This window comes from Oncorhynchus tshawytscha, linkage group LG02 (assembly GCF_018296145.1).
Source record: "Oncorhynchus tshawytscha isolate Ot180627B linkage group LG02, Otsh_v2.0, whole genome shotgun sequence".
NCBI lineage: Eukaryota > Metazoa > Chordata > Actinopteri > Salmoniformes > Salmonidae > Oncorhynchus > Oncorhynchus tshawytscha.
Genome location: NC_056430.1, coordinates 59,632,286 through 59,646,408, shown reverse-complemented (window position 1 = coordinate 59,646,408; position 14,123 = coordinate 59,632,286). Strand labels below are relative to the sequence as shown.

The 14,123-nt window shown below is 42.4% G+C and overlaps 1 protein-coding gene across 1 annotated transcript in view; it reads left to right on the top strand.

Annotated features, from left to right (window-relative positions):
* Positions 1 to 6,317, top strand: part of LOC112265849 (potassium voltage-gated channel subfamily H member 1) — a 53,167-nt gene extending 46,850 nt beyond the window's left edge. Inside the window, exon 12 of the mRNA XM_024443401.2 lies at positions 4,137 to 6,317. Coding sequence (XP_024299169.1) covers positions 4,137 to 5,024 — 888 coding nt within the window. The 3' untranslated portion in view covers positions 5,025 to 6,317. The remainder of the gene's footprint in view (positions 1 to 4,136) is intronic.
* Positions 6,318 to 14,123: the final 7,806 nt, after the last annotated feature.

Sequence of the window (14,123 nt, the reverse complement as noted above, 5' to 3'; positions counted from 1 at the left end):
CTTTGTGTTTGTGCTGAGTGCAGCTAAATAAAGACCACTGTGGTACATAAACACAATGCAGACTTCTTTTTCCCGTGAGCTTCCAGCTGGCAATTCAAAATGTAATAAATAAATAAATGAGACAAACAAAACCAGCACTGATATTTTTAGGGCAGTGAGCGGTTGTGTCCTCGAGGCTAACGTGCCAACTCTACATATTTATAGTAATGATGTTGCACAATATTACCTACATTTTATCTAATTAAACATGAACACTTCCAAACTCCCTCTTTGAATTACAGTCAAACCTGGTTAGTCAGTGCCAACTTCCCCTATGAGGCATTAACTATTCCCAAATGCCAACACTTTATTGTTCTAACACTTTTGCTTCATGAAAGAATTACTGTACCACTTCCTTAGGACATCACCACCATCTAACCCTCCATGTCGAATAACACTAGAAAAATGGGGCTGTTTTTCGTGGTTCGGGGTAGGCCCTTTAGGTTCCAGTAAAAAGGGAAATCTTAACGCTACAGCATACAATTACATTCTAGATGATTCTGTGCTTTTATTTATTATTTCACCTTTATTTAACCAGGTAGGCTAGTTGAGAACAAGTTCTCATTTACAACTGCAACCTGACCAAGATAAAGCAAAGCAGTGCGACACAAACAACAACACAGAGTTACACATGGAATAAACAAGCGTACAGTCAATAACACAATAGGAAAAAAAAGAGTCTCTATACAGAGTGTGCAAATGGCATGAGGTGGTAAGGCAATAAATAGGCCATAGTAGCAAGGAATTACAATTTAGCTAAATGAACACTGGGGTGATAGATGTGCACATTACAATGTGAAAGTAGAAATACTGGTGTGCAAAAGAGCAGAAAAGTAAATATGGATGGGCTATTTACAGATGGGCTATGTACAGCCGCAGCGATCGGTTAGCTGCTCGGATAGCTAATGTTTAAAGTTAGTGAGGGAATTATAAGTCTCCAGCTTCAGCGATTTTATTTATTTATTTATTTTTTGCTTTGTTCCAGTCATTGGCAGCAGAGAACTGGAAGGGAAGGCGGCCAAAGGAGGTGTTGGCTTTGGGGATGACCAGTGAAATATACCTTCTGGAGCGCGTGCCACGGGTGGGTGTTGTTATCGTGACCAGTGAGCTGAGATAAGGTGGAGCTTTACCTAGCAAAGACTTCTAGATAACCTGGAGCCAGTGGGTCTGGTGACGAATATGTAGCGAGGGCCAGCCGATTAGAGCATACAGGTCGCAGTGGTGGGTGGTATATGGGGCTTTGGTGACAAAACGGATGGCACTGTGATAGACTGCATCCAGTTTGCTGAGTAGAGTGTTCGAGGCTATTTTGTAAATGTCATCGGCGAAGTCGAGGATTGTTAGGATAGTCAGTTTTACTAGGATATGTGTGGCGGCGTGAGTGAACGAGGCTTTGTTGCGGAATAGAAAGCCGATTCTAGATTTTATTTTGGATTGGAGATGTTTAATATGAGTCTGGAAGGCGAGTTCACAGTCTAGCCAGACACCTAGGTATTTGTAGTTGTCCACATATTATAAGTCAAAACCGTCCAGAGTAGTGATGCTAGTTGGGCAGGTGCGGGCAGCGAACGGTTGAAAAGCATGCATTTAGTTTTACTAGCGTTTAAGAGCAGTTGGAGGCCACGGAAGGAGAGTTGTATGGCATTGAAGTGCGTTTGAAGGTTTGTTAGCACAGTGTCCAAAGAAGGGCCAGATGTATACAGAATGGTGTCTGCCTAGAGGTGGATCAGGGAATCACCCGTAGCAAGAGCGACATCTTTGATATATACGGAGAAAAGAGTCGGCCCGAGAATTGCACCTTGTGGTAGCCCCATAGAGACTGCCAGAGGTCCGGACAACAGGCCCTCCGATTTGACACACTGAACTCTATCTGAGAAGTAGTTGGTGAACCAGGCGAGGCAGTCATTTGAGAAACCAAGGCTGTTGAGTCTGCCGATAAGAATGCAGTGATTGACAGAGTCGAAGCCTTTGCCAGATCAATGAAGACTGCTGCACAGTACAATCTTTTATTGATGGTGGTTATGATATCGTTTAGTACCTTGAGCGTGGCTGAGGTGCACCCGTGACCAGCTCGGAAATCGGATTGCACAGCGGAGAAGGTACGGTGGGATTCGAAATGGTCAGTGATCTGTTTGTTAAATTAGCTTTCGAAGACTTTAGAAAGGCAGGGCAGGATGGATATAGGTCTATAACAGTTTGGGTCTAGAGTGTCACCCCCTTTGAAGAGGGGGATGACCGCGGCAACAATACGAAAGAGAGGTTGAACAGACTGGTAAATAGGGGTTGCAACAATGGCGGCGGATAATTTTAGAAAGTGAGGGTCCAGATTGTCTAGCGCAGCTGATTTGTACGGGTACAGGTTTTGCAGCTCTTTCAGAACATTTGCTATCTGGATTTGGGTGAAGGAGAAGCTTGCGAGGCTTGGGCAAGTAGCTGCGGGGGGGTGCGGAGCTGTTGGCCGGGGGTGAGGTAGCCAGGAGGAAAGCATGGCCAGCAGTAGAGAGATGCTTTTTGAAATTCTCGATTATCGTGGATTTATCAGTGGTGACAGTGTTACCTAGCCTCAGTGCAGTGGGCAGCTGTGAGGAGGTGATCTTGTTCTCCATGGACTTTACAGTGTCCCAAAATGTTTTGGAGTTAGAGCTACAGGATGCAAATTTCTGTTTGAAAAAGCTAGCCTTTGCTTTTTTGATTGACTGCATGTATTGGTTCCTGACTTCCCTGAACAGTTGCATATTGCGGGGACTATTCGATGCTATTGCAGTCCGCCACAGGACGTTTTTGTGCTGGTCGAGGGCAGTCAGGTCTGGAGTGAACCAAGGGCTATATCGGTTCTTAGTTCTACAATTTTTGAAAGGGGCATGCGTATTTAAGATGGTGAGAAAATTACTTTTAAAGAACGACTAGGCATCCTCGACTAACGGGATGAGGTCAATATCCTTCCAGGATACCCGGGCCAGGTCGATTAGAAAGACATGCTCGCAGAAGTGTTTTAGGGAGTGTTTGACATTGATGAGGTGTGGTCGTTTGACAACGGATCCATAGCAGATGCAGGCAATGAGGCAGTGATCGCTGAGATCCTGATTGAAAACAGCAGAGGTGTATTTGGAGGGCAAGTTGGTCAGGATGATATCTATGAGGGTGACCATGTTTACGGATTTTGGGTTGTACCTGGTGGGTTCCTTGATAATTTGTGTGAGATTGATGGCATCTAGCTTAGATTGTAGGACTGCCGGGGTGTTAAGCATATCCCAGTTTAGGTCACCTAACAGAACAAACTCTGAAGATAGATGAGGGGCAATCAATTCACATTCATCTTTCAACTTTGTGACAACAGTTTGGGGAAGGCCCCTTCCTGTTTCAGCATTACAATGCTCCTGTGCACAAAGCGAGGTCCATACAGAAATGGTTTGTTGAGATCGATGTGAAATAACTTGACTGGCCTGCACAGACCCCATCAAACTTTGGAACGCCGACTGCGAGCCAGTCCTAATCGCCCAACATCAGTGCCTGACCTCACTAATGCTTGTGTGGCTGAATTGAAGCAAGTCCCCGCAGCAATGTTCCAACAACTAGTGGAAAGCCTTCCCAAAAGAGTGGAGGCTGTTATAGCAGCAAAGGGGGGACCAACTCTCTATTAATGCCCATGATTTTGGAATGAGATGTTCAACGAGCATACTTTTGGTCATGTAGTGTATGCTTGGAGGCTGAGGGACATTATGCTATTTTCCTTCAGTTTAGAAACTTTTAAGTCAGGGCTGCCCAACCCTCTTCCTGGAGATCTACTGTCTTGTAGGTTTTCAGTCCAACCCTAATTTAGCGTATCTGATTCAGCTAGTTAAGGTCTTGTTGAGCAGCTAATTAGTAGAATCAGGTGTGTTAAATTAGGGTTGGACTGAAAACCCACAGGACGGTAGATCTCCAGGAAGAGGGTTGGGCAGCCCTGGTTTAAGTCATAAGTGTGCAAAGAAATACTTAAACTAAAAATACTTAAAGGGTATTGCATTGAGTAGATGTAATGCAGCAAATGTCACTTTGGACCCAAAGAATTTAAGGTGGGCTTGATCCCAACCTGATGTTCTGATTTCTTGTTACAGATAGTGTTCCGGAAGATCAGTGATGTGAAACGTGAGGAAGAGGAGATGCTCAAGAGGAATAATGAGGCCCCTCTGAACCTTCCTCCGGACCACCCCGTCCGTCGCCTCTTCCAGCGCTTCCGGCAGCAGAGGGAGGCGCGACTTGCAGCAGAGCGAGCTAGTCAGGGGGAGCCACCAGACGTGGAGAAGGGCACCATCCACCTGGAGCAAACCAAGATCCACGAGGTCCTCGCTTCCACCAGCATCATCATGGTGACCGAGAGCCCTGCCACTCCCACAGCTTCGTCCACATTGTCATCTTTGTCCTCCAGGCCCTCTAGCCGAGTCATGCTTCATGCCCCTGCCATCCAAAATGGCAACCTCATAGGCTGCAAGTCCGCAGAGCCAGCGCCAAAGACCAAAAAGGGCTGGGGTCGTTTCAAGGAATCCGTTGTGAAAGCAGAGTCATGGAGCAGCGTTTCTAAGGCCGAGTCCATGGAGACCTTGCCGGACAGGACTAAGTCCCATAACGAGATGTCTCTCAAGAAGACGGACTCTTGTGACAGCGGTATTACCAAGAGCGACCTGCGCTTAGATAACGTGGGTGACGCCCGCACTCCGCAGGACCGGAGCCCTGTGCAGTCAGAAAGGAAGCTGGTAGTCTGTCCTATACCCGTACAGACCATGCACGCCTCTTTCCTGGAGCTGAAGCAGGAACTTAGGGGAGACATTGGGTCTCTTAATGGCCGCATGGCGGTGGTGGAGGCACAGCTGGCCGAGATGCTTCAACTGCTAAAATCGAAAAAGGCCTCTAGGTCGAGAAAGGCCTCTCGCTCATCCAGTTTCTTTGAGATGTCACGACCGGTATCCCCCGATTCCGATAAGGACGACAGCTTCTCACAATCTTGACACTGCATGTTTTAGCAGGCTATGCAATGTTTCCCAACTCTAGTCCCCAACAGTACACACTTTTTTGGTGTAGCCCCGGACAAGCACACCTGATTCAACTTGTTAATTATCAAGCCCTCAATGAGTTGAATCAGGTGAGTTTGTCCGGCGCTACACCAAAAATGTGTGCTGTTGGCGGTACTCAAACCGGAGTTGTGAAACATTGGTCTATGGGACATGAAGTGAATACATCCTAGAGTTCATCCAGGAGCTGGCTGAGGTGTCACAAAATTCTGAGAGGTTTTGTGAAGACTTGGGCAATAAGATGTTCCCAAATTAGTACAGATGAGTAATGAGGGATTTTCTTACCCTTTTATTATTATTATTATTATTATTAGATATAGGGGTAATCTGGATAAAAAGATACACATCTGGATTATCTCTGCACCTTGGGGAACATACTGTATGATATTCCATGGATCTACTTTTGTAGGGGTTTAAACTGTAAACAGCATAAATAATGCATTTGTTGTCGAATTTCTTTTCAATTGGACTCATTTTAGTTTTAACTTGGTCACACATTTCTCATGGTAAAACCTAAAACCTTTAAGGAGGTTTTCATAAAATCTGTGCACTCAATTGAAATTAGCAATAATATTTTATTGCATTTATATAGTTTTTCACCAGGTCTCAAAGCACTTCACTTTGCAGGGGGTGATGTGGCCATGATAACATGAACACTGTGGAGCAACAGCGAAGATGCACATATCTAAAAGGGCATTGTCTATGAATGGATTTGCTTTCGTTATAGTTTGTCAAAGGTTAATGCATTACTGGGATAAAGTACAATCTTGTAAATAATGATAGATTGTTATGTTGGATATCCATTACTGCCCAATGGCAGCAGGTACATGTACAGTACATGAGCACAGTTGCACAATATGAAAGTGTACCATGTGTGGTATAATTTCAGTGGGAAAGCTGGATATTTAGAATTTTTGTGTGTGTTAAATGTCCTCGCACGATAACATGTTTGGTCATTATAATACGGTATGTTGCAAAATTTAAGTTACACCAAAAATACATGTTTGAGCCATTTCTAAAATAGCCGTTTTCACCCCATCCAACCGTTATGTTATTTGGTTTTGTCCAGTCAACAACCAAACAAATGTTGCTATGCTAGCTCAAAGCTCGCATTGGGAACAACTGTAAACTTGTTTAGTAACGCAAATTTCCAGAAAAATACCTTGAAAGCAGTGTGGCTTGTTATTTACGTCATTGCTCTCTCTTTGTATTAAAATGAGGGGAAAATCATGATTGTGAACTTTCAATGTATGGTGGAAACCATGGCACCTTCAACCAATGTCCATCCTGAATTGTCATGGGAAGAAGTCAATCTCGACTATGAAACCTTTGTGCATTTCTGGTCATCACTGTTGATATAATATGCAAAGTGTTGCCATTTATATTGTGTCTGGAGCATTTGTGTTGCAATGTTAAAGGAGTAAAATGAGATACTTGCACAGACAGGTCCAGAATTATTGGTACCCTTGATAAAGATGAGGAAAAATTTGGGAAAATTATATATGTTATACTAATACAATTGCTCAGAGAAAGAGATTTTGTTTTACAAGTAACAATTGTTTTCTCTAAAAAAAGATAGGGGTCAAAATGATTGGCACCCCTGTTTTTAATACTCTGGCACCCTCCCCCTTGCGAGGATAATGGCACGGAGCCTTTTCTGATTTTTTTTATGCGATTGGAGAACACACTGGGAGGGATCGTAGACCATTCCTCCATACGGAATCTTTCCAGATCCTTGATATCCTTTGTCTGCGCTTATGGACTGCCGGCTTCAATTCAAACTACAGGTTTTTATTGGGGTTCAAGTCCATAAACAGATGGCCATTGCAAAATATGGATTTTGTGGTCACTTAACCATTTCCTTTGTGTATTTTGATATGCGCTTGGGGTTGTTGTCTTGCTGGAAGAGCAACTTGCGGCCAAGTTTCATCCTCTTGGCAACCTGGGATAAAATACCCTGGTACTTTTTGGGATAAAATACCCTGGTACTTGGTAAAGTTCATGATGCCGTTGACATTAACAAGGGCCCCAGGACCAGTGGAAGCAAAATAGCTCATAACATCAAAAGATCCACCACCATAAAGTAGGTATGAGGTTATTTTCTGCATATGCTTTCTTCTTTTGATGCCAAACGCACCACACTCATGTGCATGGCCAAAGAGCTCTACTTATGTCATCTGACCATGCTCAGGTTCCAATCCAAGTGCCAATGCAAACTCCCAAGCAGTTCCCTTCTGGGTTGCTCTCAATTATGTTTTTCTGGCAACTCTTCCAAAAAGCCTATTGGCATGGTGTCTAATTATACATTTAAAGTCTTACTTGGTGACCCGAAGATGTTCTGTAATTCTCCAAATTTGGCTCTTTAGATGTTTCTTTACATCCCAAACCATCTTCCTTACTGTGTGTGGGGACAAGATACACATACGTCCAATATCAGGCAGGTTTACCACTGTTCCAGAAGCTTTAAACCTCCAAATTGTTGGCATAATAGTGGTAAATGGTCATTTTTTTTGTACCTGTTGCCTGATTTATGAAGGTCCACAACCATCTCTTCATTGTGAGTTCTTCGCCTTTTCCCATGGTGGATGATACATTTACATGTGTGTTACCTAATTTCTTTACCCCAGTAAAACAGGGAGCCATGGAAGACCACAATACAGTTATTTAAGGTGAGATTAATTTTAAAAAGTAGAATGTTAATGCAGATTGTTTTCATAAGAGTCTTTAGGGGTGCCATTAAACATTTTGAGATTTTTTTTTTCTGAGCAATTGTATTAGTATAAAATAATGTAAACATTTGAGGATACAATATAGCTCAGGATTTGTACATACAGTGCGTTCGGAAAGTATTCAGGCCCTTTGACATTTTCCACATTTCATTACATTATTACAACCTTATTTTAAAATGGATTAAATTGTTTTACCCCCTCATCAATCTACACACAATACCCCATAATGACAAAGCAGAAACAGGTTTTTAGAAATGTTTGCAAATGTATAAACAACAACGGAAATTTCACATTTACATAAGTATTCAGACCCTTTACGCAGTACTTTGTTGAAGCACCTTTTGCAGCGATTACAGCCTTGAGTCTTCTTGGGTATAATGCTACAAGCTTGGCACACCTTTATTTAGGGAGTTTCTCCCATTTTTCTCTGCAGATTCTCTCAAGCTCTGTCAGGTTGGATGGGGAGCACCGCTGCACAGCTATTTTCAGGTCTCTCCTGAGATGTTAGATTGGGTTTAAGTCTGGGCTCAGGCTGGGCATTCAGAGACTTGTCACAAAGCCATTCCTGCATTGTCTTGGCTGTGTGCGTAAGGTCGTTGTCCTGTTGAAAGGTGAACCTTAGGACCTCAGACTGGGGCGGAGTGCTCTGGAGCAGGTTTTCATTAAGGATCTCTGTACTTTGCTCCGTCCATCTTTGCCTCGATCCTGACTAGACTCCCAGTCCCTGCCGCTGAAAAACATCCCCACAACATGATGTTGCCACCACCATGCTTCACCATAGGGATGGTGCCAGATTTCCTCCAGTTGTTACACTTGGGCATTCGGCCAAAGAGTTCAATCTTGGTTTCATCAGACCAGAGAATCTTGTTTCTCATGGTCTGAGAGTCCTTTAGGTGCCTTTTAGCAAAACTCCAAGCGGGCGGTCATGTACCTTTTACTGGAGGAGTGGCTTCCATCTGGCCACTACCATAAAAGTCCTGATTGGTGGAGTGCTCCAGAGTTCCAATCTCTACAGAGGAACTCTGGAGCTCCGTCAGAGTGACCATTGGGTTCTTGGTCACCTCCCTGACCAACGCCCTTCTCCCCCAATTGCTCAGTCTGGCCGGGCAGCCAGCTCTAGGAAGAGTCTTGGGGGTTCTAAACTTCTTCCATTTAAGAATGATGGAGGCCATCGTGTTCATTTCTGCAGCTTCAATGCTGCAGAAATGTTTTTGTATCCTTCCCCAGATCTGTGCCTCGACACAATCCTGTCTCTGAGCACTACAGTCAATTTCTCATGGCTTGATTTTTGCTCTGATATGCACTGTCAACTGTGGGACCTTTATATATAAACAGAAGTGTGCATTTTCAAATCATGTCCAATCAATTGAATTTACCACAGGTGGACACCAATCAAGTTGTAGAAACATCAAGGATGATCAACGGAAACAGGATGCACCTGAGCTCAATTGAGTCTTAATAGCAAAAGGTCTGAATACTTAAATTAAAAAACATACTTTATTTACACAAGATATTTTCCAAGATTTCAAAAAAGAACTTTTCGCTTTGTAATTATGGGGTATTTAATCCATTGTATAATAAGGCTGTAACGTAACAAAATGTGGAAAAAGTCAAGGAGTCTGAATAGTTTCCGAATGTACTGTATACAGTCTTTTTTGCTTATCTTTATAAAGGGTGCTAATAATTTTGCATATAATGTATAAGGAATATAAATCAGGAAATACTCAGTTGCACTTTTGCCATTTAAAGAAACATTGTTGTCAATGCACGAGAACTGCACCTGAATTTGTATTTTCCTTGAGCAAATATAAAAAGACATTGAAAATGAATCAGTATCTCCCAATGCTGGCCCTTGACACTCCCTTTCTACACATTTGATATTCATGGAATAACAACAATAATTAAAATTAGAAAACAAATTGGATTCAACTCATTTAACCCTGGCTTTGAATCTTCGGTGTCTTTCCTGCAGCCTTGTTCGTTGTGCACATGATTGCAACACAATGTTTGTACTTGACCTTAAAACTGTAATAACAATGTATGCACTGTTCTAAAATGTCAGATTTGGAGGAATACTAATAATGAATAGTAAGGAAAGTTTTCACACCCCTTGCCTTTTTACATATTTTGTTGTGTTACAGCATGAATTAAAAATGTATTATATTTAGATTTTTTTTGTCACACAAATTATGGAATTATGTTTTTAGACATGTTTACAAAAATGAAAAGCTTAAATGTCTTGAGTCAATAAGTATTCAACCCCTTTGTTATGGCAAGCCTAAAAAAGTTCAGGAGTAAAAATGTGCTTAAGTCACAGTTCAATAATAGTTTTTAAACATGATTTTAGAAGGACTACCTCTGTACCCCACACATACAATTATCTGTAAGATCCCTCAGTTGAAGCTGTGAATTTCAACCACAAAGAAGAGGGAGGTTTTGCAATGCCTCGCAAAGGGAACCTATTGGAGATGGGTAAAAAACACACACACAAAACAGACCATGAATATCCCTTTGAGCATGGTCAAGTTATTAATTACATTTTGTATGTTGTATCAATACACCCAGTCGCTACAAAGATACAGGCATCCTTCCTAACTCAGTTGCTGGAGAGGAAAGAAACCACTCAGGGATTTTAAACCACTGAGTGAGTTTAATAGCTGTGATAGGAGAAAACAACTGAGGATGGATCAACAACATTGTCAATTAGGTTATTACTGTGGAATAACTACAGAGTGAAGAGAAAAGCCTGCAAAGAAGAAAAAAAAACATTCCAAAACATGCAGTTAAGTAAATATTGCAAAAGTAATACTGCAAAAAATGTGGCAAATTTTGTCCTGAATACAAAGTGTTACTGAGTAGCACATATTTTCAAACACAGTGGTGGCTGCATCGTGTTATGGGTATGCATGTAATCGTTAAGGACTGGGGAATTTTTCAGAACAATAAATAAATGGAAGGAGCTAAGCACAGGCAAAATCCTAGAGGAAAACCTGGTTCAGTCTGCTTTCCAGCAGACACGGGGAGATGAATTCACCTTTCAGCAGGACAATAACCTAATCCACAAGGCCAAATCTACAGTGGAGTTGCTTACCACGAAGACAGTGAATGTTCCTGAGTGGCCAATTTACAGTTTTGACTTAAATCTGCTTGAAAAATCTATGGCAAGACCTGAACATGGTTGTCTAGCAATAATCAACAACCAATTTGACAGAACATGAACATTTTTGAAAATAATACATGGGAAATTGCACAATCCAGGTGTGAACAGCACTGAGAGACATATATACTCACTGCTGTAATCGCTGCCAAAATTGCGATTCTAACATCAAATCAAATTGTATGTGTAATACAACAGGTGTAGACCTTACAGTGAAATGCTTATTTACAAGCCCTTAACCAACAATGCAATTATGTAAAAAATAAATAAGTAAATTTTTTATAACAAATAATTAAAGAGCAGCAGTAAAATAACAGTAGTGAAGCTATATTCAGGGTGTACCAGTAGAGACAATGTGCGGGGGCACAGGATAGTCGAGGTAATATGTACATGTAGGTAGAGTTAGTGACTATGTATAGATAATAAACAGAGTAGCAACAGCGTAACGGGAGGGAGGGGGGCAATGCAAATAGTCTGTTCAGGAGTCTTATGGCTTGGGGGTAGAAGCAGTTAAGAAGCCATTTGGACCTAGACTTGGCGCTCCGGTACCGCTTGCTGTGCGGTAGCAGAGAGAACAGTCTATGACTAGGGTGGCTGGAGTCTGACAATTTTTAGGGCCTTCCTCTGACACCGCCTGCTAGAGAGGTCCTGAATAGTAGGAAGCTTGGTCTCAGTGATGTACTGGGCCGTACGCACTACCCTCTGTAGTGCCTTGTGGTCGGAGGCCGAGCAGTTGCCATACCAGGCAGTGATGCAACCAGTCAGTATGCTCTCGATGGTGCAGCTGTAGAACTTTTTGAGGATCTGAGGACCCATGCCAAATCTTTTCAGTCTCCTGAGGCAGTATATGCCTTGTTGTGTCCTCTTCACGACTGTCTTGGTGTGTTTGGACCATGATAGTTGGTGATGTGGACACCAAGGAACTTGAAGCTCTCAACATGTATTGACTCGTGGTTGAATACTTATCAAATCAAGATATGGGTTTCATCTTTATTCACAAATGTTAGAATTTGTCTTATACTTAAGAGCATTTTGTGTATATTGTTGACAAAAAAATGACAATGAAATCCATTTTAATTCCACTTTAACAAAATGTGGAAAAAGTATAGGTGTATGAATACTTTCTAAAGGCACTGTACATGTTATTCTATTCACATACTGTCACAAAGATGAGTATTTGTAAAAAAAAAAAAAAAAAGTGTGTAATGTTCATATTAAATTATTTTGTACTTTGGATTCATTTTTGAATTTGGTCAGACTTATAAATACATTCAACCACAAGTGGAAAATGATTTCCCTTTACAATAACTTCCCTAGATAACCTTGTAAACACTAGATTATCATTTATTTCAAGTCTCATTCGTTACTGTGAGCATCAAGGAGGTTTGCTACTGAAATTAGCTCTTGTAAGCTCTTATTTGGCCTATAGCACCACACTCAACAGTTTCCCGTGTGAATCAAGAATGATCCACCACCCAAAGGACATCCAGCCAACTTGACAACTGTGGGAAGCATTGGATTCAACATGTGCCAGCATCCCCGTGGAACGCTTGACACCTTGTAGGACCATGCCCTGACGAATTGAGGGCAAAAGGGGGTACAACTCAATATTTGGAAGGTGTTCCTGTTTTGTACACTCAATTTATAATATACTGTATACAGCTATATGTAACTATAGGCTAGAACCACTCTAAATACCCACTCAAACATGTCTTAGGGCTCAGACACACCAATAGCGTTTGCTGGCCTGAGAGTACTTGGCACCGCTGAACGTAATTTGCGAACCGAGTGCGTATGTAGAATCGGCAGTCTGACGTCTACTGCGGGTGGTCCCTAAAACAGCGCGCTGAACCATTTGCAGTTGAATGCTAGATCCACAGTCAGTGCGATGTGTGCAAGCCTTTAGTTGAAAAGCAACACAGCAAAGATTGTGGTTTGTGAATCTGCTAATGTGGACTGAACCAACTATGAATACCAGGAACGCCAGATCCCACAGCACACTCAGTATGGTGCAAGTGGGGCTTTGAGTCCCCTTGAACCATGGTCATTGTTTTCTCTGATAGCCTCTCTAATCTGATTAGATCTGTAGAGTTACTCTGGTATTTGGGCACTCTACATCAGATACTTGATTAATCTCAGACATTCAACTACAACAGCAGAGCATAAGTAACAAACCTACACTACACAGTGTAGGTATTCAGACCCCTGGACTTTCCCACATTTTGTTACGTTACAGCCTTATGCTAAAAATGTATATTTTTCTTTAAATGTATTCAATCAATCTACACACAATACCCCATAATGGCAAAGCAAAAACAGTTTAGACATTTTGGAAATATCACATTAACATAAGTATTCAGACCCTTTACTCAGTACTAGGTTGAAGCATCTTTGGCAGGGATTACAGCCTTGAGTGTTCTTGGGTATGACTCTACAACCTTGGCACACCTATATTTGGAGAGTTTCTCCCATTCTTCTCTGCAGATCCTCTCAAGCTCTGTCAGGTTGGATGGGGAGTGTCGCTGCACAACGATTTTCAGGTCTCTCCAGAGACGTTTGATCGGGTTCAAGTCCGGGCTCTGGCTGGGCCCCTCAAGGACATTTAGAGACTTGTCCCGAAGCCCCTCCTGCATTGTATTGGCTGTGTGCTTAGGGTCGGTGTCCTGTTGAAAGGTGAACCACCGCCCCAGTTTGAGGTCTGAGCGCTCTGAAGCAGGGTTTCATCGAGGATCTCTCAGTACTTTGCTCTGTTCATCTTGACAAGACTCCCAGTTCCTGCTGCTGAAAAACATCCCCACAGCATGATGCTGCCACCACCACCATTCTTCACAATAGGGATGGTGCCAGGTTTCTTCCAGGCGTGACGCTTGGCATTCAGGCCAAAGAGTTCAAGCTTGGTTTCATCAGACCAGAGCATCTTGTTTCTCATTTCTGAGAGTCCTTTAGGTGCCTTTTGGAAAACTCCCAAGCAGGCTGGCCAGGCAGCCAGCTCTAAGAAGAGTCTTGGTGGTTCCAAACTTCTTCCATTTAAGAATGATGGAGGCCACTGTGTTTTTGGGGACCTTTAATGCTGCAGACATTTTTTGGTACTCTTCCCCAGATCTGTGCCTCGACACAATCCTGTCGCGGAGCTCTACGGACAATTCCTTC